The sequence below is a fragment of the Schistocerca cancellata genome, chromosome 5 (assembly GCF_023864275.1).
Source record: "Schistocerca cancellata isolate TAMUIC-IGC-003103 chromosome 5, iqSchCanc2.1, whole genome shotgun sequence".
NCBI classification, from domain to species: Eukaryota; Metazoa; Arthropoda; class Insecta; order Orthoptera; family Acrididae; genus Schistocerca; species Schistocerca cancellata.
Window position 1 is genome coordinate 147,313,743 of NC_064630.1, and position 25,547 is coordinate 147,339,289.

Below are 25,547 nucleotides of genomic sequence, written 5' to 3' on the forward strand. Positions count from 1 at the left end.
ACATAGTCTATAACACATTTTTTTGTAGCTTGCAAAACATTTTTGTAAGGTCGTGATGTGGGGTGCCATAGCAGCAGCCTAGCACAGAATTTTCTTCCCGCTCATTTCAGCCACCAGAAACACATTTGGAAATCAGATGAGCTACCATTCATTTGTTTTCCGAATCATCCATTATTCCTTTTTTAGAAAGATCTGGCTCTTTGAATCAATTCAGGAGCAGACTGCCCATCTCTAGTTTACTGACAAAAATGTTGATAAATGACTCTCCTTTCCTATGTATGCAGTATCTTTTAAATAAATTAATAACAGATAGTGGTGTCATAAAACTTCATCCTGTCAGATATATTCTCTTATGAAGTGATACCTTCTGTGGTTTGAAGGTGATGGCCAACTATTATGACTCATCCATTGGTCTCCACCATTCATGAACTTCTGTTCAGCCTCCACAGTACAGGAACCTTCATGCTGAACCACATCGGCATCCTGGCCAATCATCAAGCAGACACATTACTCTAAGGAATCCTCCACAGTGAACCTGCTGGCAATGCAAATCCCAGAAACTGACTTCGGGTCACATTTCAGGTGCCAAACCTTTGAAAATTGTGAAGAAAAATGGATCTACATCTGAATACTTAATTTCCAATCCACAATACACTACAGTGTACCATTGCTGGTTATTCCCATTCCTGTTCCACTCGCAAATGGAGTGTGGAAAATACAACTGTGTATATGTTGCTTATTAACACAAATTTCTCTTGTCTTCACAAACCCTGTGCGAGATACACATTGGTGGCAATAGAATCTTTCTGCAGTGTTGCAAAAGCTGATTTGCCAAACTTTCTTAATAGCATTTTTCAAAAAGAAAGTTTTCTTCCTTAGAGGGTTTCCCATTTGAGGTCACGGAGCATTTACAAAATAATTGTGTGTTGATGGAACATGCCTCTGAATTGCTGCTAAGTTTCCCTTTAATATGACCTGGTGGGGCTCGCAAAACAATTGAGCAGATTCAAGAATTTATTGTAAAAGTGTTCTGAACACGGTCATCTTAGTACATAAGCTCCTCATTCCTAGAATTCTCCCAATAAACTGATGTCGAACATTTGCCTTCCCTACAGCCAACCTTACGTGCTCATTACAGTTTGTATTGTTTTGCAGCGTTATGCTTGGATATTTAATTGATGTGACTGTCAAGCTGCACACCAATAATACTGTATTCAAACATAGAGAATTTTTTCTCCTGCCCATGTCCTATAACTTATATTTTTCCACACTAAGAGCAAGTTGCCATTCAAGTAGATTTTATTAAAGTTATCCTGAATTCTCTTAGTCATTCAAAAGTGACATTTTCAAGTACACTGCATCATCATCATCATCATCATCATCATCATCATCGTTGGTAATAGATTGCTGCTGACCTTATGTGTCAAATCATTTATTTCTATAGAAAACAAAAGCAGTCCAGTAACTCTTTTCTCACCAATCCTGAGGTTACCTCTGCCTCTAATGAACACTCGCCATCTAGGACTACGTAGCGAGTTCTAATACTGAAGTGTTTGAGCCACCTGCATATTGGAGAACCCATTCCAAATGCTTGGACTTCTGTAAAATATGTGTAATGTGTCTATTTGTCAAAGGCTTTTCAGAAATCTAGAAATTTAGAATCTTTGCTCTTTCCTATAGTTTGCGGGATATTGTGCTTTGTATATCCAAGCTGATTTATGGACATAAGCTTTTCTCTATCAAGAAAATTTACTGTGTTCCCACTTAGAACAGTTCAAGAATTCTGTAGGACAGACATTAAGGATATTAGTTTGTAATGTGGTGTGTGTGTGTGTGTGTGTGTGTGTGTGTGTGTGTGTGTGTGTGTGTGTGTGTGTGTGTGTGTGTGTGTGTGTTCCTCGCCACTCCACCTCTTAAAACTGTTTTTTTTTTTTTTTACTCCAAGGAGTTTATACATTCTCCATACAAGAAATTGTATTATCCTCCTGCATGAACAATTTTTTAAATGCACAATTTAAAACTTTAACTTTTCTTTTGCTGGCTACAGTTCTATTACTGTACCCAACTGGTTGATTATGCCTGAATGTTGTTGGTTTTTTTTTTTTTTTCTTTTTTTATGCAGGGCCAGAATTTTCCCCAGGATTCTCGGCAAGCTCTTCCCCTAATGTATGACAGTGGAAGTTCTATGTGTTACACATAACTCTCTTTATAGAGGCATGAATATCTATTAACTTCTGCCTATGCTTATGTTCCTGCCTATTTTGAACCAAGAGTACAACCATCTGTTTACTCAGCATTTACCAATTTTTTTATTAAACGTGGCAGCCTTTGCCATTCTGATGCTACTTACTCGGCACATAGTTCTCCATAGTGCAATTCACAATCAGTGCCGTAAATCCTCCATTTCCATCATATTGAAACTAATGATATCGATTTATTGTTAAAGTGGGATGTTAACAAATGCTTATCTGCACTTTTCAGCATGAACACTGTTGTAACCGTATTCATTTTTAACTTCATCATTGTGGCTATGATATCATGATTACTAATCTCTGCCTCCATGGCAGTGTTGACATGACCGGGTTTGTTTGTAGCTATGTTGTCTTAAAAATTTTTCATTGGGTGTGGGTTGTTGAACTAGTACTCAAGGCAGTTCTCAAAGAAAGTATCCAGAACTAGTTAGGAAGAGAAACATCAGAGTCAATTCTCCCAAGATGTGGAGAATATCACTTCACCACCTTGAAGAGAAGCTGTACTCTTATATTGCATCCATAATTGTTATTCTTAGCCTCATACATGGCTACAAAATATGGCAAAGAGAAACCTCATCGCTGTATCTGTTGAACAATTGTATTTAATATTTTTGAAAACATTTTGGGAAAACAGTGATCAGTTTCACAATTGTCTAGATCGCACAAATAACATTTATTGGTGATTGTTTTCAGTCCAGAGGTGGACAATCTTCGGACCGTACTCTGGTATGTAGAGTACAAGGAATATAGTGTGTCATACAGATAAGTTTTTTGTCATGTTTGATAAGCGCTCATTCTATTGGTTATGAATGACACGTGAAGATGGTTGGGGGCTTCCTCTTTTAACCACACCACATTGTTTCCTCTCCAGCAGTTAACAGTATCTGGAGAGCTACAGTTCATGCTCCATGGAGCAGCCTCCACACGTCAACTTTTCATATAACTTCATTTTACTTTTATTACATTGTTCATATTTTATCTGTATGTCGCTCATATGTTGTTGTGGTCTTCAGTCCTGAGACTGGTTTGATGCAGCTCTCCATGCTACCCTATCCTGTGCAAGCTTCATCATCTCCCAGTACTTACTGCAACCTACATCCTTCTGAATATGCTTAGTGTATTCATCTCTTGGTCTCCCTCTACGATTTTTACCCTCCACACTGCCCTCCAATGCTAAATTTGTGATCCCCTGATGCCTCAGAACATGTCCTACCAACTGGTCCCTTCTTCTTGTCAAGTTGCGCCACAAACTCCTCTTCTCCCCATTTCTATTCAATACCTCCTCATTAGTTATGTGATCTACCCATCTAATCTTCAGTATTCTTCTGTAGCACCTCATTTCGAAAGCTTCTATTCTCTTCTTGTCCAAACTATTTATCGTCTCATGTTTCCTTCCATACATGGCTACACTCCATACAAATACTTTCAGAAACAACTTCCTGACACTTAAATCTATACTCGATGTTAACAAATTTCTCTTCTTCAGAAACGCTTTCCTTGCCATTGCCAGTCTACATTTTATATCCTCTCTACTTTGACCATCATCAGTTACTTTGCTCCCCAAATAGCAAAACTACTTTAAATCACACGATTGAGTGTTCGGGTGTTTTGAGTTTCCTGTTGAGTTTCCAATCAGTATGGTATATAAGAAGGATCAATGAGTGTTTCTTGAGTTTAACTATGCAAAAACAGGATCGTATGTGGAATGTCGGCTTGAATTCAAATGAAAATTTCCCGGTGTGGATGTTCCCAATGATTCGAAGATCAGTGAAGAAATTTCAAGAGACTCAGTATATGCTACACAAACGAAGGCCTATAACCAAAAGTAAATTAGATGAGATAAGGGAGGCCTTGGAAAGAAGTCATAAAATCTCTGTGCTGTTTGGCACTTACGACTGGTGTGTTAAGAGCATCTGCTCACAGAGCTGTTACACTAACTGAAATTAAAACCATACAAAATAATGGTAGTGCATCAGCTGAGGGACTTGGATATTTTTGGTTGACGTCATATTGCAACTGGCTGTTACAGTCTATGCACGATGGGGAAGTTGATCCTGAGATGCATTTTTTCCCCCTGGTGAAGCATGGCTGCATTTGTCAGGGTACATAAATTCTCAGAACTCGACCTCGGAATTCCAGAAATCCTCTTGAATTAAATCAACAACCTCTGCATGATGTGAAAACAGGAATGTGGTGTGCAATTAGTGCAAGATGAATTACTGGACCAATCTTTTTCCATAAAACAGTGCGTTCTGTGACAGGTATGTGAACATAATATTGCAATTTTTTTTTCTTCGGGAACTAACACCTAATGAAAAGACATACGGTTATTTCATGCGAGACCACACATCGCCAATGCTTCTATGACAGCCGTACAAAGTGTTCTTGATGATAGGATAGTAGTTGACTGGCCTCCTCGTTCTCCAGATCTAAATGCAAGTGATTTTTTACTTTGGGGAATGTTAAGATAACGTGCATGCGACCAATCCCCAAATGCTCGAATAGTTGGAATACGGGGTTCGACTAGTCATTTCCCAGATTTCGCCAGCCAAAAATCATCGAGCATTGGCTAATGTGTTCAGGAGATGTCAGGCTGCTCTTAGCACAGAGGGACATCATTTCTGAGCACCTGCTCTAATCAAGGTAAGCTTATGTAAATCAGAGGGCAATGTTGTTTATGCTTAACTTGGGGGAAGCACGCCGACAACCAACTACCAGCAGATCAGTGCCCAAGAGTCGGGCACAGCGGTGGCTGGTGGATGCAGTGGCAGCGGCCGATGGCTGTGCTGTGCGACCCACGGACCCCTCCCAGGCCTCTTTTGTGAAACGTCCTGTATTTATTACACATCCCATAGCTGTGCTGTTTTCCGTTCACCTACCTTTCATTTTTTGCTACTAGTTTTAGCGTCATAGCCTTATTTTCAAGCAACTGTTCCTGCCATCAGCAAAGTCTCCAGAAAGACGTGTCCACTGAAATTTGCCTCATATTCTGATATTAATATAATGATGTCTCAATAAAAAAAATCAGCTATTTAACTCACCAAGTATATTTTATTCCTCCAAATACAGAAATGATGAATTATCTATCATTTCTCCTCTCATGAAGAAACAGTCAGAGCAGAAGTGAAGCCCTTTCCTTTTTCTGTAATTTTCAAGATTATTATTTTATGACAGTAAAACAGGTAAAACTCAGTAGTTACTTAATCAATTCACAGCAGGTAAAAGTGCAAAGACATTAATGGCATGAAACGCTGATTGCCTTATAGCATCCCAAGGATGACAGTAAAACACCTGAGTCTACCACACCCTCGGAACTCACTTAAGTTGTAGGTTAAATCATGATCTATCATTGCCACAAATCCTAGCAGAAGATAAAGTGAAAGCTGCCCTATGTTCTAACTTTTCTACAGGAAAATGGATATTAGGACACTTGTATTCAACTTGTAAGGTGGAGTTGGGGAGGGGCTGCCTTGTGCCACTAGTTTTGTACTAGGGGATGCCTCACACAGTCCCACCCTTGCTTATACATAAATTCCAATCCCTGTATTTGAAATCTAAGGCTCTTTGCCCGTATTATGCATAATACATTGAATGACTTCTTTTTCATGGTATCTTCTCTTGGTGTGTCTGTCGTTGTGGGAGGTGGGGGATGACAAGTCTTACCCACAGTTCTTGTTCCGGGGAAACTTTGCCCACATACTCTCTCCTACTGCTCTACCCTCACCTGTGCTTTTGTAGTACATCTATCTTCTTTTAACAACACTACTAGTGAATCTGACAATGCTTTGCAATTGTTTAATATGCATGGGAAATGGATATACATCCTAATCTCCTCCTCTCCCCCCCACCCCCCACCCCACCCTCCCGGTTTGCACATCTTTTTCTCCTCTCCTCCCGGTGACTTTTTGAATCATTGATGTTTGTTTGTGTGGTGATGTGTGATGCAGTCAAAAAATAATTGATCTTAAAAATTAAACACTGGAAAATCCAGGGTTACAGCCTTGTTCTTTGGTAATATTCGCCTCAAATGATGTCATTTGGAAGAAACTGCTGTACTTTTGTATATTCTTCGGGAAATTCTTCAGTCAAGGTTCTTGGCCAGAAAGCAATGAGGCCAGTGGCTCTGGCAATTGTGGTAATTTGACCTTTCTGGTTGCACAAAATAATCCCGGTGGTTGGTGTCGAAACCTCTAAGCCTCGCAGTGTTGACAAACATTATTAATATTTCCAAAGTTGACCAATACAGCTGCGACATAATTGACTGTTGGATCATACGTGATTGCCAAATGTTCAGTTTGAATTGTCACTTTTGGCTGTCGTTTTGTTGACATTCCAAATTATTTTGTGTGTAAGCTCCATCTGTAATGGATCATGCTTGAGAATATCTTATTAAGTTTGCCTCCAAATGCTGTCTATGCTTTCCGTCAGTTGCATCAATTCGATGATCATGTAGTGAGCGTGCACTGGCTGATATTTCAGCACCTCACTGGTGGCATTTTTTTCCAAAGAAGTAAACCAAGAACTGAAATCAATTCACTGTTTCCACCACACCAAATTACGATGAACTGACATCAATTGAATCTTTACAACACATCAAAGGTATCAACAACACTGATAACACATTGAAATATCACCTTCAGTTCTATTGTTTTTCATATAATATCAGTATTCAGTGCGGAATTTGTTGTTGTCATGAAAACATGTAACAGCAGACCTGGTGAACAGAACATCATTGAAAATAATTTTTATCCTTTAAATTTTTTCTTAAACATATGACTACAGAACTGTCAAAATGACCTTTACATTTCTTGCATTAAGATTTTCATAAATACAATCAATTTTTTTTTTTTTACTTTTCTGATGGATTTTCCAAAAATTTTCTTTCATACAAATCTCGTCCTGACAAACACAGATACGACAATCAACCAAATCGGTTGTGTCATTCTCAGGTGATGATCTTTTGAACTTGGCAATTAATTTTTATTTATATAGTTGTGCACTGTCCTCCATAAGTCATTTCTTGTGACACTATAACAGCTTTTGACTTGACCCTGTTCTTTATAACTTCCAAAACTCTTCTACTGACCCATTGATAATGAGAGTAAATGATCTAACAACCAAGATCATCAGTCTCTTGACAACCCCAACCCGCGACGGCATTGACACTGCAGCCACCTGTTATCAAGAAGCCTAGGCTGTGAGCACATTCTCATTTTTTGACAGAAATGGATCTCACCACAGTAACCTAGTTTAACCATTACAGCAACACACACAACATTGGTATGCCTCATAGTGGCGGAGTGGTCGCTTGTGGCAGTGCAACCCCCCCCCCCCCTCCCCCGCCCACTCCCCCCACCCACCTCATCGCCCTGGTCATCATACCATCATAGCATATGAAAACCGGGGGCAAGGTGACAACAGGAGTCCAACCTGAATCATTGCTGATAGATGCCTTTTATCACTAACTGCCATAATTTGATTGCTGTGCAATATTGAGATTGGATCCTTCAACCACTTGGCCAGTCCTAGAGTGAACATTCTTGAAGATTGTTAGTCTTTCAAGATGAAGCATGAGCACTCCACATGCATCTTTTGAACACGAACCAAGAAAGCCAAGAGTCAAACAAATGAAATATCACATCTGCATACATACCTCACAAGCCACCATATGGTGCATGGCATAGGGTACATCTTGCCACTACTGGTCATTTCCTCTCGTCTATCATTCACTAATAGAGCGAGGGAAAAATGAGTCTATATGCATTTGTCTGTACCCTTATTTCTCTTTTATCTTCCTGGTTGTTATGTGAAATGTACATTGATGGCAATAGAATCGTTCTGCAATCGGCATCAAATGCTCATTTCTCAAACTATTCTCGGTAGTGTTCCATGAAATGTAAATCACCTTCCCTCCAGGGATTCCCATTTAAGTTCCCAAAGCATCTCCATAATATTTTCATGTTCATTGAACCTACTGGTAACAAATCTACCAGCCCCCACCCCACAACTTGCTTTGGTGTCTTCCTTTAATCCAAGCTGGCAGTGATTGCAAACACTTGAGCAGTACTCAAGAATGGATTGCACTAGTGTTCCAAACATGGCCACATTTACAAAGGAACCACACTTGACTAAAATTCTCTAAATAAACCGAAGTTGAACATTCACTTTCCCTACTACTGTCCTTACATGCTCGAACCATGTCATAATGCTTTGCAGTGTTATGCCTAGATATTTGACATGACTGTCAAGCAGTACACTGCTAATTATCTAGTTTTCTACATTCAGAGAAAGCTGTTATTCATCACACCAACCAGAGACTTTGTCATCTAGTATCCTCCTACAGGCATTCAACAGTGACCTCTCCTGTACACCACAGCGTCTTCAGCAAATAGTCAGATTGTTGCTCACACTGTCTGTTAGATCATTTATGTATGTGGAGATTAATAGCTTTCCTATCACAATTCCCTGGGATACTCCTCTTCACAATACCCTTGCCTCTAATGAACACTCTCCATCAAGGGCAACATATGGGGTTCTATTACTTAAGTAGTTTTCGAGCCACTCGCATATCTGGGAACCTATTCCATGTGATCGTACATTCGTTAAGTCTGCAGCGGGGCACTGTGTCAGATGCTTTCTGGAAGTGTAGGAATGTGGATGGTTGAATTTGCCTTTTGCCTTTCATTCCTGGATCCTGCAATGTCTGCTGACGTGAACCTGATCAGGCATGTAAATAACTAGTTGGAACTTAGTGTGTTGTTGCAGGAACTCTTCTGTGAGGAGAACAGGCTTGAGCAGCAAAATCTCAACTGGCTTATGGATGGCATGCCAAGGAAGTGCAAGCATGTTTCATTGTGCAGGCAGCACAGGCTGGAGTGTTCCGGCTGTAGATTTTGACTTCAGTGGCATGTGCTTTCAAACTGTCTGTCTTCAGCATCTACATGACACACTCCCATGGGTAAAACAAACCTGTAACTGTTCATGCTAACCTTGGTATACATTCAATATCCCTGTTAGTCCTATTTGGTATGGTACAGGTCACAAACACTTTAGCGTGTTCTAGAATAGATTGCATGAGTATTTTGTCAGCAGTTTCCTTTGGGAATTGATTGCATTTTCCTAGTACTATACCTGTGAACCAGTCTGTGCTTTACCCATGACTGACAAGTTGAGGTCCCTGTGGGTGGGACTGACTTTTTGAAACCAGCTATACATTAGTGTAGGCCAGGGTCCCAGGTATCACACCCTGCAGCCATTCGCCCTGGTGAGCCCTCATTTGCAAGTAATCAACAAAAAATATTTATGAAATTACAATGAAATCCAGACCTTCACCTGCATACAGGCGTTGATAAATATCAATGAGGACAGTTCAAAATGTTTGCCCGGACCGGGACTCAAACCTGGGATCTCCTGCTTACATGGCAGTCGCTCGATGCGACTGAGCCACAGAGGACACAGAGGATAGTGCGGCTGCAGGGACTTACCTCTGGCACGCTCCCTGTGAGACCCACACTTCCAACTACTGTCCACACACTACATTTGTAGTGCCCCTGCCCACTAAACTCGTTACTCGCAGCAATCAATCTACCGATTCCCATAATAGTTCGGGCAATGTGAATGCATCCACACTGAAGGAGGTCATTGGCTGGTAAGCCTTATCTGTATGAAGATGTTATCTGTTCTTTTGGAAATGCCGAAAGAACAGATACCATCCTCATATTCATAAAAATATTTATTGTGCTGTAAAAGAGGCTTGAAAATGACACCAGTGTGCTGAGGGTTTGAGTTCTGTGGATTTGAAGCTACTTTTGTTTTATGTACGAGGTTTGGAACCTTAATAGTGGCAACTATTTACTTACAGCTCATACAAAACAGATAAGTGTTTCAAAGTTTTACTGACCTTAAAAGTAGTCACCCGCATTGTGTATAACCCACTGCCAGTGATGTGGAGGTCGTAGGATACTCTTAGCAGTGCTAGTAGTGTAGACAGTTAGAGCGGCGCAGTCTGTTGCCAGACGAATTTGTAGCAGTTCTGAAGTGAATTCTGTGAAGTGTTTCCTTCAGTTTAGAAATGGTGTTGAACTCACGAGGGCTTAAGTCAGTGGAGTGCAGTAGGTGGTATAGCACGTAGCAGCCCCATCAGTCAGACAAATCGGTAACAGCTTGCACCATACGTGCTTGAGCATTGACCTGCAAAATGATGGTCAGGTCCTGCAGAAAGTGTCATCACTTCTGTCTCTAAGCTGGTCGTAGGTTTTGTTCCAAACATGAACAGCATAGAGACCGAAGTGATGACACTTTCTGCAGGACCTGACCATAATTTTGCAGGACAATGCTCAAGCGTGTACAGTGCAAGCTGTTACTGATTTGTTTGATTGGTGGGGCTGCTACGTGCTATACCACATACTGCACTCCCCTGACTTAAGTTCTCGTGATTCCAACTCACGGCATTCGCTTCAGAACTGCTACAAATTCAGCGAGCAATAGACAGTGCCACTCGAACTGTCAACACATCTGGCACTGCTAAGAATATCCTATGACTTCCGCATCACTGGCAATGGGTTGTACACAATGCTGGTGACTACTTTGAAGGTCAGTAAGCCTTTGAAACACTATTAAAGTTCCAACCCTTGTATGCATCAAAATGACTGTATAAATAGTTGACTTAAATAAAAGTTTTTCATTTCTAATCCTTTTTCATGTCACTTTAATCATCGTAAGTAACTTTTTTATTAGCTCACATGTATTCTTCCTTTTATTCTGTTTTCATTTGAGATATGTGCACATGTAATTTTATGTATGTACTTTGATTTAATTTCTTGCTCTACATCATATTCTATTTTTGTCTTATTGCAATTCTTAAACATTTTGCTTGAATTTTATTTTATTTATTAAACTTTCTTTTGTTTAAATCTTCATCTACATTATTTTGTCCATGATATGAGTAGAATTTGTGTTTTAAATATTTAAAATTACCAAATATGCAGCAACAAGTCACAAAATCATGTTTTATTTATTCACTTTTGCAAATCGAATTCAACTGATTAACAGCCATCATCGGTGCTTTCAACCAACATGTGCCCTGAGTAGTAATACTGTCTTAAGTAGAGGTCAAACATAAAATGATACATTGAGAATTGACTATGACAACGAGAAACCATAAGGGGACGCTGCAAGGCAAACCCGCCCTCTATGCAAAAAGATACAGCTAAAATAAAAATGAGAAGAAGAAGAAAGAGGTATGACATACAAAGTGAGGTAAAATATAATGATATAATAATAAAATATTTACATGAAATGGATATATTGACAAAGATTTTGTCAACCACATAGTACACTTACACACACCAAAAAGCGATTATACAAATTAGTAAAACGGTGTTGGCATCCATCTAGTGTACAGTTAATGACATTCAGGAAGATTGCTGAATGCACATGTAATGTAAACTAAGTTGAGATAAGAAAATTACAGACATGAACGAAGCAAACGTATTAACTAAACAAGGCCAAAAGCAAAAATAAAGTGCTAGCACACTTCATACATGGAAAAACTAACACTGGCTTGATAGGATGAATTGAGAACTCGTAGGGGCTCTTACGGTGTGCCTGTATATAATGAGACCTAAATCTACACCATATGTCTGTTGGTGCAGCCGACAAGATAGCAAAAGCCCAATTAAAGGGCATCAACGCAAACTAAGTCATGATAACATCATTCATATCACCAATCTGTTTATCCCCTCCCCCCCCTTTTTCACTCTTCCCTCCTCCAACCCCCTTCTCGTCTTTCCTTGTCTTATCATTTCCATTCCCATCAAGCAAATGCTCGGCGAAGAGCTCCCAAAAATGAACTCCCCTCACCGTCACCTGCTCATCGAGAAGGCACATGCTAGCTAATCTATGACGACAAAAGATCTCCGTATCCTCTAGCAAACCAAGATAATTTCCCTTTCCGCTCTATGTAATAACGTCACATGCGTCTCAATTTGAGGAAGTTCATGTCCACTATTTATAACGTGGGCTGCAAAATTCAACCTAAAGCAGCTAAAACGTACTTGAACGTGAAACCCACCCACCATCCCCACACCTACAACAAGTAACCATCCTAATGCTGTAGCTCAAACATTGCCTATTACAGCGCATGCGGGTCTCTGTAAAACTAGAGACTCGCCCCTGCGTCAATCAGTGTTCCTAACTGATCAGCATCAAGGTCATGACTTCTTTAAGTAAAAAAGATTTTAATAACGTATTTAATAACTGTGAAGTGATCACAGAGGTGCCTCTCACAGAGAACATCCCAGAGTGCCACAGAGAGCTAAAACACCAAAAAGAATCACTTCTTGGCTTTTGGCAAGATAAATGTGTAGCTCTCTTTCTTTAAACAAAGATAATATCATTAATAACACATTTTATTAAGGTAAGTAATACTGACTGCCTGTAAAGTGATACACTGCTTCCATGTGACGGCTCCAAGTCCAGCTATCTTAACCACAAAATCTGGTCGCCGAGCCTTATCGGTGACCTTGAAGCACCGGAAGTGAATTATAGCGCACCGCGGGTCTGAGTAAATATATAGGTGCTCAGCAGCACAGCACAGAAATTACAAGTCTCACTACACGTGAGGCAGTCTAAAGCAGATAAAACTTCAACTTTATTAACCTTTAAACTATTTAACGCAAACTGTGCATGGACTAACGTATCTTTTACTGTATCTTTATTGAACCTGCTATGCACGTTATTCTTCAAACCCTTGTTAAGCAACTGTTGTTCATCTGTGCTAAAACCTATTTGTCAAATTTACCACTCTTGGATAAAAATTACAGTCCAATTTACTTACGGGGCTGGTCATATTAGGTTGCCCAATTAAGTGCTGAAGTTTGTTATTGTGTCTACTTTGAGTTTTAGTTGCAATCTTTTCAACAGCAAACCTAATATTTCTACACAAATAATAAAAAATTAAGAGACACAACTCTTGAAAGTTCAAAATGCAGACGAAAAAGATTCTTGTGAAAGACTTCTTTCTTGATGAATAACTTCCTAATTTCACTTTGTGTAATAATCATTTCACACTTACATTTTTAATGAAACATACATTCATTAGTGCACTTGTTATTAAAACCTGTTTTAACATATCTTGGAGTAACTTTGTTACTAATGCATCGTTTATTAAATATGATGTGTTGGCAGGTAGTCACCAGCTATATTTTCAGTGTCTTGTAATCATGAAATATTGCACATGCCTGGCTCGGCAGAAACTTATGAGTGGTGGGCTCCATGTGGTTCCCAAGTTGTGCAGCAACCGTAAACCATAAAATTACCAAATATACAGCAACCAGTCACAAAATCATACAATATTTATATGATGAAACACAAACAGCAAGGTACCAACATACTTATATGGGGCAACAACATTCATTTCCTCCCTGCCAAGAAATATTCAGTCCAATTGCAGATTTTTACTTGGTATCCCACCCGATTGTTAGTTTTGATAGTGTACCTATAAGTGACAAGGAGTGAACTTTATTGCTCCATGGCTTTCACATGTTGGGTTTTCTAGGACCGACGTTTTGAAATCCGTGTTAGTCAGTGTAGAGAAGGTCATTCTGTTTGATATTATGTTTGAGCTCAGAATATGTTAGAAGATTCTAAATCATATTGATGTCGATATACTAGATAGTAATTTTGTGGATCACTTCTGCTACCTTTCTTGTAACAGTTGTGATCTGTGCTTGCTTGCAGCTACTGGTTCATGTTCAGTGATTTGTGGTATGTTATGCTTACAGGAGGGACTAAGTCAGCTACAAATTATGCATACTGATAAGGGTTTCACCGGGCCCTTGAACTATGTTCAGTTTCACCGATTTTGGTTGTTTCACGACACAACCAGAAGTGATAACTTTGTTACTCATCTTTGCAGTGTGTGTGAGTTAAACTGGGGTAGTATTTGTGGGTTGTAGTTTGTAAAGGAATATTTGAAAATTGAAGTAAAACATATCTGTGTTTACTTTGCTTCATAAATTTCAGTTCCTCTGTCATCCTTGTCTGTATAAAAAGTAACTTTGGTGCTACTGACGGCTTTTACAAAGGAGCAGAAGTTGTTACGGTTTTGTGATAGCTTCTTTGATAATATTCTGCTACAGTAGTTATTGAAAGCTTCTTGAATGGCTCTCTTGACAGCCTAATGTGTTTCATTCAGCGTCACTCTAGATTAGCACTATGTTTGGTTTCACATCTCCTGTGCAGCGGTTGTGGTTTCTTTAGAAGTTTCTTTCCAGTGATTGTATACCATGGAGAGTCCCTGTGCATCATGATCTGTTCCATTTGGTACGTATCTATCCAGTGAATTTTCAGTATTCTTTTAAACTTAAGCCACAGTCCTTCAACGTGCTTGTGTTCATAGCTAAATGTTCATAATTCCTCATTGAGACTCGACACACTACTGCCACTTTCTCTAGTTGGCTGAATATGTGAATCATTATACCTGTTTTAGTTGCCTTTTATATTTCAGTAATGATTGTTGCTACAACTGCCCCATGAGTCCTGATATCAGTTTCAGTGTGGACATCAGAGATCAAATCTACTTGTCGCCATTAGAGCCGATATATTCACACCATTAATGGAGTTTTGAATTATGTGTTGTAGGTAGCTCTAAACTGTAATTTTCCAAATTAATGTTTTATTAAAGTCTCCTTTGATGATAGTATGATGGGGACGTTTCCACACTTGTAGACTGAGGTTTTCTCTTAAAAATTTTGATTCTGTTTGAGGTTGAGTCTGGTGGTTCCTAGAAGGATCAAATTACAAGTTATGTCCACCATTGATACCAAGTCTTGTCTAAGTAGTTTTTCACATTTCATTTCTGTCTTGGTGGATTTGAATTTGTCTGCTGGGGTGACTAAACCACCTCCATTTCCTATTAGCATATCCTTTTTATGTACAGATAATTTTCCCCAAAATTCTCCCTACTATAAATTCTGGATTTCAACCAGCTTTTAGTACCTAGTATTCTATAAGCTCTACTGCTAAATGAGTGCTTCAAACTGTGGCACTTTGGTGTGGCTGCTTCGCCAGTTAATCACTAGAATTTTTTATACTCTCACCTATAGGGGGTATTTCTGTGTATCGTACACTGATATTCTCTTTTTATTTTTTTAAACCACCTTGTCTGCTCTCCACTCAGCTACCTTGGTAGCAGCCTCTAATATGTAGTGCACACCTAACTTATTTAGGGATGGCCTACAGTTCTCAGCCATATGGCGCAAGTCTAGGAAGTTACAGCCTGGCTTGTCACAGAATCTCTGAAGTCCCTCGACACAGAACCAGGAGCCAAGTGATCTGAAGAATTTGTTGTTGCCAGAGAAATTGGTAGCAGGAGCCTTTAGAACAAGCCCTATACCAAGTCTGTGTGCTAAGACCCTTAACAATCATGAGGAAGTTAGTTCCTCATGTTGTGACATGCATATAAGATCAGGTCAGTCCTCCAGTTACTGGACTTTTCTTCTTCCTATCATTAGCCAAACAAATGAATGTAAATTGAAGAGGAGCAACATGACTATTTGGTATTGATGTAAAGGAGTAACTTACAGAACTCATTGTGGTGGACCTGATTGTCTTAACACATTGTTGGAGTAAGTATACTCCTTGGTTAGCAGTGAGACTAAAACTTTTTAAATTTGACAGAGTACAAGCATAATCTTTTATTTTTAATTGATGCTTTTGCAAATTTTAAGTTGTGCACAAAAATGTATTTACATAAGTGCTTATGAGATGAGATGTCGTACTGTAAGCTGCTCAGTAGTTTCCTCAGCATTCTGATTTGGATTAGACTTCCAGATGAATTTATAGTGCGCTATATGCAGTCCTAAAGGCAGAGGAGCATATTAAGTGTAATTGATGGAATAACTTATTTGTCTGCTCTGATTCCCCCTGATTGCCTTGCAGATCAGCCAGAAAATGTACCCAGCAAACAAAGTAGTGCAAAACATACAAGAGGGATATGTTTGACATTGTGTCAAAGTGATTAGAGTGTGCTGGGGCATCAGCACAACATGTTGTACATTTTAACTGTATGGTATTTCATTTGTGGCATGCTGGTGTTCCCTGCCACTTTTTATTGAAATTTGATGCAACATCTCTGTGACTTTCAGTGTTGTAAAAAGCACATACATCTAACAGTGTTAAAAGATCTGATGATGACAGCATAGATCTATGGAAACCAGTAATAGTAATGAAAAGAATTACTTGTGATCATGGCAAACTTGATTCTTCAAGGATAATACATATGCGAGATACTTCACTTACCACAGTGTCAAGGGAAATAAGTATCGTTACGATGGTGAATACTGCTCCACATGGGAATGCAGGGCATTGAGCAAGCTGACACAGTAGCAAGAGAAGAGTCGTGTATGAATGCATGGTTTCGTGGCAATATGAATTGATAAAATTTTCTCAGGCTTCCAGCCGTGTCAGTTGGTTACAATCCCATGAGCTTTCAACCGAGCTCTCCTCAGTCATTGTCAAGTGGTAAGACTGACTGCTCTGTCACCGTGGCCGCATTGTTATATAGCCGCTCTGCTGGTTGTGACGTCACTAGTGCTCTCTTCCTTGCCATATACGGTGATGTTTTTATCCCGCGTCCGTTGCACCAATTTTAACCCCGCAATGGCCAGGCCCCAGGCTGTGCTGAGCTGCATACCACCGTCCTTGTTGATGGTGTTTTCAGAGGTTTTTACGTCAATAGCTTCTTTTAGGATGCTATCCCAGAATCCCTTCGTCCTCATGATGACAGATATTTCGTCGAATAGTATTTGGTGTCCATTTTCTAAGGCGCGTTCTACCATGGCTGATTTTTCTGGATAGCGTAGGTGTAAGCACATCTCGTGCTCCATCCAGCGTTGCTCCTTAGTGTGTACTGTTTGGCCGACATAGTAACAGACACACTAACATGGTATCTTGTACACTCCAGGCGTTCTAGGCCCTAGATCGTCCTTCACATGCCTCATGAGCTGTCAAATTTTTGCTGGGGGCCTGAACACCGATAAAATGTTGTATCTCTTCAGGAGCCAGCTAATATTTCCTGACACTGTACCACACAAAGGCAAAACACAGGTTTTCATGCTTCCTTCTTCGGTGGTGTTCTCTTCTCTGTTGGTGTGTTTCTTGCATGTCACACCAGATATAACCGGTGACACCTGTCTGTGGCTGTACCAGTTTTCCCGGAAGACTTTTCGGAGGTGGCTCAGTTCTAGTGGCAGATTTTCAGCGTCTGGGACGACTTTAGCATGGTGGACGAGGGTATTTAGAACGCCACGTTTTTGTGCCGGATGGTGGTGGCTGAGAGCATGCAGATACCGATCTGTGTGTGTCGGTTTCCTGTAGACACTGTGGCTTGGGTGCCCATTGGTTTCCTGTCTAATGAGGACGTGAATTAAGGGTAATGCGCCATCTGTCTCGACTTCCATCATAAACTTGATGTGGCCATGAATGCTGTTCAGGTGTTCTAAGAATTCTCCCAGTTTTCACGACCATGGGGCCAGATGATAAAAGTGTCATTGACGTAACAATAAAAGCAACTTGGCTTAGCTGGAGCCGTGTCCAAGGCAATGTCTTCAAATTTTTCCATAAAAAGCTTGACTATGGATGGAGCTAATGGGTTTCCCATAGCCATGCCGTCCAACTGGTCGAAATACTGACTGCCATGTAGGAAATACGATGATGCCAACGTGTGCTTAAACAGTCCCACAAACCGACACACACAGATCGGTATCTGCACGCTCTCGGCCACCACCATCCGGCACAAAAACATGACGTTCTGAATACCCTCGTCCATTGTGCTAAAGTCATCTCAGATGCTGAAAGTCTGCCACTAGAACTGAGCCACCTCTGAAGAGTTCCAGGAAAACAGGTACAGCCACAGACAGGTGTCACAAGCTATATCTGGTGTGACACACAAGAAACACACCAACAGAAAAGAGAACACCACCGAAGAAGAAAGCAAGAAACTTGTGTTTCGCCTTTCTGTGGTACAGTGTCAGGAAAGATTAGCTGACTCCTGAAGTGATATAACATTTTATCAGTGTTCAGGCCCCCAACAAAAATTCGACAGCACATGAGACCTGTGAAGGACAATCTTGGGCTTAGAACGCCTGGAATGTACAAGATACCATGTCAGTGTGGCTGTTACTATGTTGGCCAAACAGTACACACTGTGGAGTGTCAGACAGAACATGAGAAGTGCTTATGCCTACGCCATCCAGAAAAATCAGCCGTGGCAGAACACGCCTTAGAAAATGGACACCGAATTCTATTCGACGAAACATCTGTCGTTAGGAGGACGAGGGAATTCTGGGATAGCGTCATAAAAGAAGCTATTAAAATAAAAACCTCTGAAAACACTATTAACAAATGTTGTGAATTGGCAGGAGCCAATTCACGAAGTTTGGAGGAAGCCGAAAGGCACGCGATTAAGCTCACGCAGGCTGGCGTGAGGTCTGGAACAGGTCAGAGAAATAAGACTAGCAAAACAAGAGTAACTGGTAGAATACTTAACTTTAATCCACAATTGGTGAACATCTCTCGTTACTGTACAGGCTTCACAATAATAATTATCAAATGCTATGGCGCCTTGCTAGGTCGTAGCAAATGACGTAGCTGAAGGCTATGCTAACTATCGTCTCGGCAAATGAGAGCGTATTTGTCAGTGTAGCATCGCTAGCAAAGTCGACTGTACAACTGGGACGAGTGCTAGTACGTCTCACTAGACCTGCCGTGTGGCGGCGCTCGGTCTGCCATCACTGACAGTGGCGACACGCGGGTCAGTCGTATACTAGCGGACCGCGGCCGATTTAAAAGGCTACCACCTAGCAAGTGTGGTGTCTGGTGGTGACACCACAACAAAGACGATGGTTTGCAGCTCAGCACAGCCTGGGACCCGGCCATCGCGAGGTTAAAATAGGCACAACGGATGCAGGATGAAAACATATATGGTGAGGAAGAGAGCACAAGTGATGTCACAACCAGCAGTGCGGCTATATAACAATGCAGCCACGGCAACACAGCAGTCAGTATTACCACTTGACAATGACTGAGGAGAGCTCGGTCGAAAGCTTGTGTGATTGTAACCACCTGATGCGGCTGGAAGCACGAGAAAATTTTATTAAGAGAAGAGTCCAATAAAAATGAGGTACTACCATGTACTGCCCCTTTGAGTACTTTTAATTTGCTGTTTAGGAGGTGAGTTATGAGTCAGCAGGAGACTGTCACTAAAGATACAAAATAACAAAAAAAGGTTGCTGAAGCCACTGTTTTGCCATGGCAGGTATCATGTGTCACTGATGAAAAGAGGGGTCTTTAACACTGCTGACAATTGGGCACTGTCATCTGGCAAACAGGCATGTCCTTTGATATGGAGAACTATGATTGAATTTTATATTCTGACAAGAAGGCAGCAGTTTTTCTTGTTAATAATTGATGTACTATTTTAAATAACTTCGAGACAATTGAAGGAAAGGTTATGAAATTTCATTTGTTGTCAGGATTCCTGCTAAAGTTGCTGGGTAGGTTATTTTAATTTATTGTAGAATGGCTGGTTCATTCTTTTTTAGTTCAGTGTTAAAGCTAACCATAATTACTTGTATCATAAGTGTATAATTTTGACTGTGTGTCCATTTCAGGGTTTTTAATTAAGTGTTTTTAACATCCATTTGTAGGAGTATTAACTCTCATTCAGTTGCTGCTGTGGATGGCTCCTCCATTGTTCTTATTTGTGTTGGCCAGGCACATTTACCAGTAAATAACTTATAGGACTTTTTCAGCTAATTCTCATTTTTTTTTGTATTCAATGCCATAACTGTATTTATTTAAGTGGGACTTCAACAACTGCTTCACATCTGTGCTATCTGGATCCTTCTTCCACCCACCTGTCCCCAATATTAGCTACTCTGAGTTGCATGGATGGGAATTGTTTCAGTAACACTTCCATTGACCCAGCACCATTGCCCTGACACCTCAGTTCTACGGCCGCCTTCAACTCTTCCCTTGTCTACCCCACCCCCTCCCCCCACGCACACACGCAGCTACACTTTAGATCAGTGCAACTATCCATTAAGCTGCACCCACACTGTTCCCTCTACTCTTCTCCTGTCCTATCTTACTTGTCCAACACACCCAGATCTTCCCTAAACCACTGCTCCATGTCATTGTGTCAAATGCAATGTCCCCAGCCTGCACTAGAGTGAGCTCACTAGTGCCATATTCCTATCCTTTTCCCTTTCTATATATCCCTCCCTAACAATCACTTTTCCTTCTTCACCCCTTTGCTCCCCTCGTTCCTCTCACCCACATTTCACCAAAGTCAGGGTGCAGCATTGCAATAATGTAGAGGTGTGTGCACAAATATTGCCAAAAAGCTTAGTAAAGATTTTTTAGTGTTGGTTTTATACTGAATTTTATGGTGATTGCTTGCCTTTACTCATTTGATTGCATTGATTTTTGGAAGTAAGAATAGTTTACCATAAAAAATACTTTGTTTACAGATAGATTAGTCTTGGTTGAGACTTTAGTTAATCATATGGAATTTTGAGTGTTTGTATTTTGTAAGAGAGAATTATGTTTGTATATTTCAGCCGATTGGCAGCTTGGAACACAAATAATCCCAACAAACTTCCTGCAGAACATTTGTTGCACCTACAAATTAGCCTGTATTTCCTCTTCCACCGATTATATGGGATGTACCCTTGCAATTTTCTCGGATACCTACGCAGCCAATACAGCCAGCGTGATAATCTTGTTGTTTTCAGTCATACGATCAAGGTAATCTTCTTAACTATTTCTGTTATCATTTATTATGCTTTAGCTGATAAAAACTGGAAGAAAGTGGTAATAAACAAGAGTGGGGGAAGGTTGTAACAACAGTTATTTAAAGAAAAGCTCATGGAAAAAGGGACAACTTATGAGATTGCATTTGTTTAGTTAATGCTGAAAGTAAAACTAGAGATAATGGATGGAAAAAGTCATTCTTGCTGAACATTAGACTCAGACAACCACTTGAGATATATTTGCAGTAAGTACTATTAAAAGGATAGTTGCTACTCACTATGTAGTGGAGATGCTGAGCCACAGATAGGCACTACAAAAAGACTTTCAAACAAAGATTCTTGTGTGTGTGTGTGTGTGTGTGTGTGTGTGTGTGTGTGTGTGTGTGTCAATTTTGATGAAGGCCTGTTTGGCCAAAAGTTTTGTTTGACGGTCTTTTGTTGCACCAATCTGTGACTCAGCATCTCCGCTATGCGGTGAGTAGCAACTATCCTTTTCATAAAGTTGTTATTATTCCATGCTGGCGCCATTGGGTTCCGTACAGTTTCCAATATAAGTGCTCCAAAAGAAAACTTTTCTTTGTCTCCTAGCTGTCCTGTGCCCAAACCAATGTACAATCCTATTCTGGGACTGCTGGTGCTAATTGATTTTGCACTGATGGTCTAGTAATCAGGCAGTGTAGGACTTGGGGAAGGGAGGAATGATGAAGGGAGGAAAGAGACAGACACAGAGAAATTTTGTATTTTATTTATTTATTTTGTTTACACTTCTAGTTCTGTAGGACCAAATTGAGGAGCAAATCTCAAAGGTCACCGAACGTGTCAGTACATGATATTACAACATAAAAGTAATAACAGATAAAATGAAACGTTTATGAACACACAAAAAGTCAAGCCATAAGTTTAAATAAACACGATCAGCAATATAACACATGAATCAGCTTAATTTTTCAAGGAACTCCTTGACAGAATATGAGTGACTAATGAGGAAGCTCTTCAGTTTTGATTTGAAAATGTGTGGCTTGCTGCTAAGATTTTTGAATTCTTGTGGTAGCATATTGAAAATGGATGCAGCTATACATTGCACACCTTTCTGCTTAAGAGTTAAGGAACTGTGATTGGAATGCGGATTGGATTTCTGTCTAGTATTAACTAAGTGAAAACTGCTAATTCTTGGGAATAATCTGATATTGTTAACAAGAAACGATAGTAAAGAAAGTATATATTGAGAGGCCAATGTCGGAATACTGAGACTAGTGAACAGTGGTTGACAAGTGGTTAGTGAACTTATGCCACTTATTGCCCGAACTGCCTGTTTCTGAACCAAAAATATCCTTTGAGAATGGGAAGAGTTACTCCAAAGTATAATATCATATGACATAAGCAAATGAAAATAGGCAAAGTGACTAATTTTTGTGACGAAGAATCACTTACCTCGGATAGTATTCAAATAGTAACAATGGCATTACCGTATGTACTCGAATCTAAGCAGCACTCGAATCTAAGCCGCATCTGAAAAATGAGACTCGAAATCAAGGAAAAACAAAAAATTCCCGAATCTAAGCCGCACCTGAAATTTGAGAGTCGAAATTCAAGGCAAGAGAAAGTTTTAGGCCGCACCTCTAAACCGAAATAAAGTTGGTCCATTGTAATATGAGACACAATTTAGGTCGAATGAATGACTATACAGCTACAGTAGTTTGGTTAGAGTCGTAAGCTTAGCAGTTAAGCTTTACCAGGTAGCCATTGCTATGCGTCAGGCGCTCCATCTGTATTTATACGGGTACCCTTCCTTTATCACGTGCTTCGTCTGGTTTGAATTAATTGCTTATTTTTCTTTGACCTGATAAGCGCCGTTCTTTTTCTTATAGGTGTTTACGTCACTCTAAGCTGAAAAATGCATTACTGTACTGTGTCATGCATTGTCTGTCTCATTCTGATAATGAGTGTTTACTACCTGTCGCCGCTCGCGGCATGGCTTGCTTTTGTGCGCGTTATCGCCACTTACAATTAAAAAAAAAAAAATCCTCTCATTAGCGAAACAATGGCAAGAGACTGCTATTTGTTGTTACTTACACAGCTGCTTTCTTTGATAATGATCAACAAGAACCAAATAATAGACTGCGTATGGTAGAAGATGTTCTGAACAAGAGTTTAGCGAAAATTTTTCTCCGTTTGAAAATCTTTGCAGATGCCTCTTTAGTACATTATATTCTGCACAGAAATTAGAGTCATCTCAGATTTAAAAATCTAGTCAATTACCGTGCTTCATTTCTGACTGTATCACTACTAGGCATAAGAAGAATACGAATATAAACATGGCATGATATGTATATTCTTCTGCGTTTGCTGTTGTCTCACTCTAGTTTCGTAGTTTATTAGGCAGACAGGATTTAAATGAGATAGCAGCAAACACAAAAGAATACATGGCAAAATGTTTATTTTCATATTATTCTTATGTTGAGAGAATACTGCATGTGATTCACAATTCGTAAAAGTTCCAGTTAACAACCACCGCTTCTCACAGGTAGGAAAAAATTCAGAACGTAGAGTTGGCCATATTGACAAACATCCCAAACAGTCTTGCCAGTCAGATTTTCATAGTACATTGAAACGCTGCAACATTCGAAGATGAACAATACGGAATTTGTATTTACTTCCTTGGATAATGTATGAAAATGCAGTGGTCGAAACTCGGGGCGGAGAAAAAAAGCTCGTCTTCCACCTTTTTTTAATTTATTTACTGACACAGAGGTTTTGGCGCCAGTATTTATCTTTGTGTCTGCAAATCATGCCTGTGTAGCACTACATATATTCGACGGCAGAAGTTAATTGTGGCGGCACCTACCAACATCTCTCAGAACTTCCGCTTACTTTGCACTCGATTCTAAGCCGCAGGCGGTTTTTTGGATTACAAAAACCGGAAAAAAAGTGCGACTTAGATTTGAGTAAATACGGTAAGTCTTGAACGAGATCCTGAATGTGGGCTTTCCACAACAGTTTACTATCTGAATACCTAGAAATTTGAACTGTCCATTCTGTAAAATTAAGATGTCCGGTTTTGTTGAACTGTGCATTAGAAACTAAAAACTGAGTCTTACTGTGATTTAGCGTTGGTTTATTTTCTACGAACCATGAACTTGAGACATGAACTGCACTATCACTATTTGAAACTGAGTCAGTGTTGCACATAACATCCTTTACTACCAAGCTAGTGTCATCAGCAAACAGAAGTATTTTAGAATTACCTGTAATACTAGGGGGCATTGTCACCTATGGAGGACAAACATGGACAATGACAGAATAAGAATAGAGCAGACTGCAAGCAGGGGAAATGAAATTTCTCAGAGCAGTTAAGGGAAAAACAAGAATAGACAGAGTAAGGATTGTAGATATTAGAAAGGACCTTAAACAAGAAAGTATGAGAGGGATAAAAGTAATAATAAAAAGAAAAACAGATTAAGATGGTACAGGCATGTTAAGAGTATGTGTGGACACAGACTCCCCAAAATTATTGAAGAGCTAAAGATGGATGGAAAAAGACCTAGAGGGTGCCCAAAAACATGGTGGAAAACAGGAGTGAGAATATCTGTGGAAAGGAGAGGTGTGACCTGGCAGCAAGTTGAGGAAGAAAAGTGGTGGGAGGAACAAGCCAAATGGAGAGGACTCGTCAGCACCCAGACCCGGCAGTAGCTGGAGCGGGATTGGGATATGTAGATAGACTAGAGGGCATATCATTTATGCAAATAAAGAACAGGAGTGGCATTCAGCTGGGAGGACGTGTTGCATGTCCACAGTGATTTCCGTATTACTCTGTGTTTGGTGTGGCGATTTTACGATGGATCTGTGAACAGAACGGTGCGTGTGTACCAAATTCTGTACGAATTTCGGGAAAAGTGCTTCGGAGACCCTTGCAATGATTCAACAAGTGTTTGGGGGACAGAGCATGAGCCATACGCATGTGTTTGAGTGGCATGCTCAGTTCAGGGCCGGCCATACAAACATCAATGATGATGCTCACACTGGAAGGCTCGTTAGCCGCACTACACCACACATTGTTGCCAAACAACAATTGGTTTGTGTTGATTGATTTCGAACCATTAAAGACCTAGAGATGAATTGGGTATTGGTTATAGGACATGTCAATGAATGTTGACTGATGAATTGGGCATGCATCGTGTCACCGCAAAATTTGTGCTAGGGATCTTGACTGCCGATCAGAAGGCACAGCGTTTTGAAATGTGCACGCACCTTCATCAGACCGCATCTGATGATCCAACCTTCTTGTCTCGGGTTATCACCGACGATGAGAGCTGGATTTACGGTTATGACCCAGTGGAAAAGCCCGGGCTCTCCAAGACCCAAAGAAAGCGAGATGGGTGAAGAGCAAAGTGAAGAACATGATCATCGTTTTTTTAATTATACCAAGGTAATTGTGCACAAAGAATTCATCCCACCCAACCAAACAGTGAATTCCGCGTAC

General features: G+C 40.2%; 1 protein-coding gene across 1 annotated transcript in view; it reads left to right on the forward strand.

Moving 5' to 3' along the window:
• The window catches only part of LOC126188407 (hamartin), a 281,221-nt gene that overhangs the window by 65,135 nt on the left and 190,539 nt on the right, over positions 1-25,547 (forward strand). Inside the window, exon 6 of the mRNA XM_049930009.1 lies at positions 20,876-21,062. Coding sequence (XP_049785966.1) covers positions 20,876-21,062 — 187 coding nt within the window. The remainder of the gene's footprint in view (positions 1-20,875; positions 21,063-25,547) is intronic.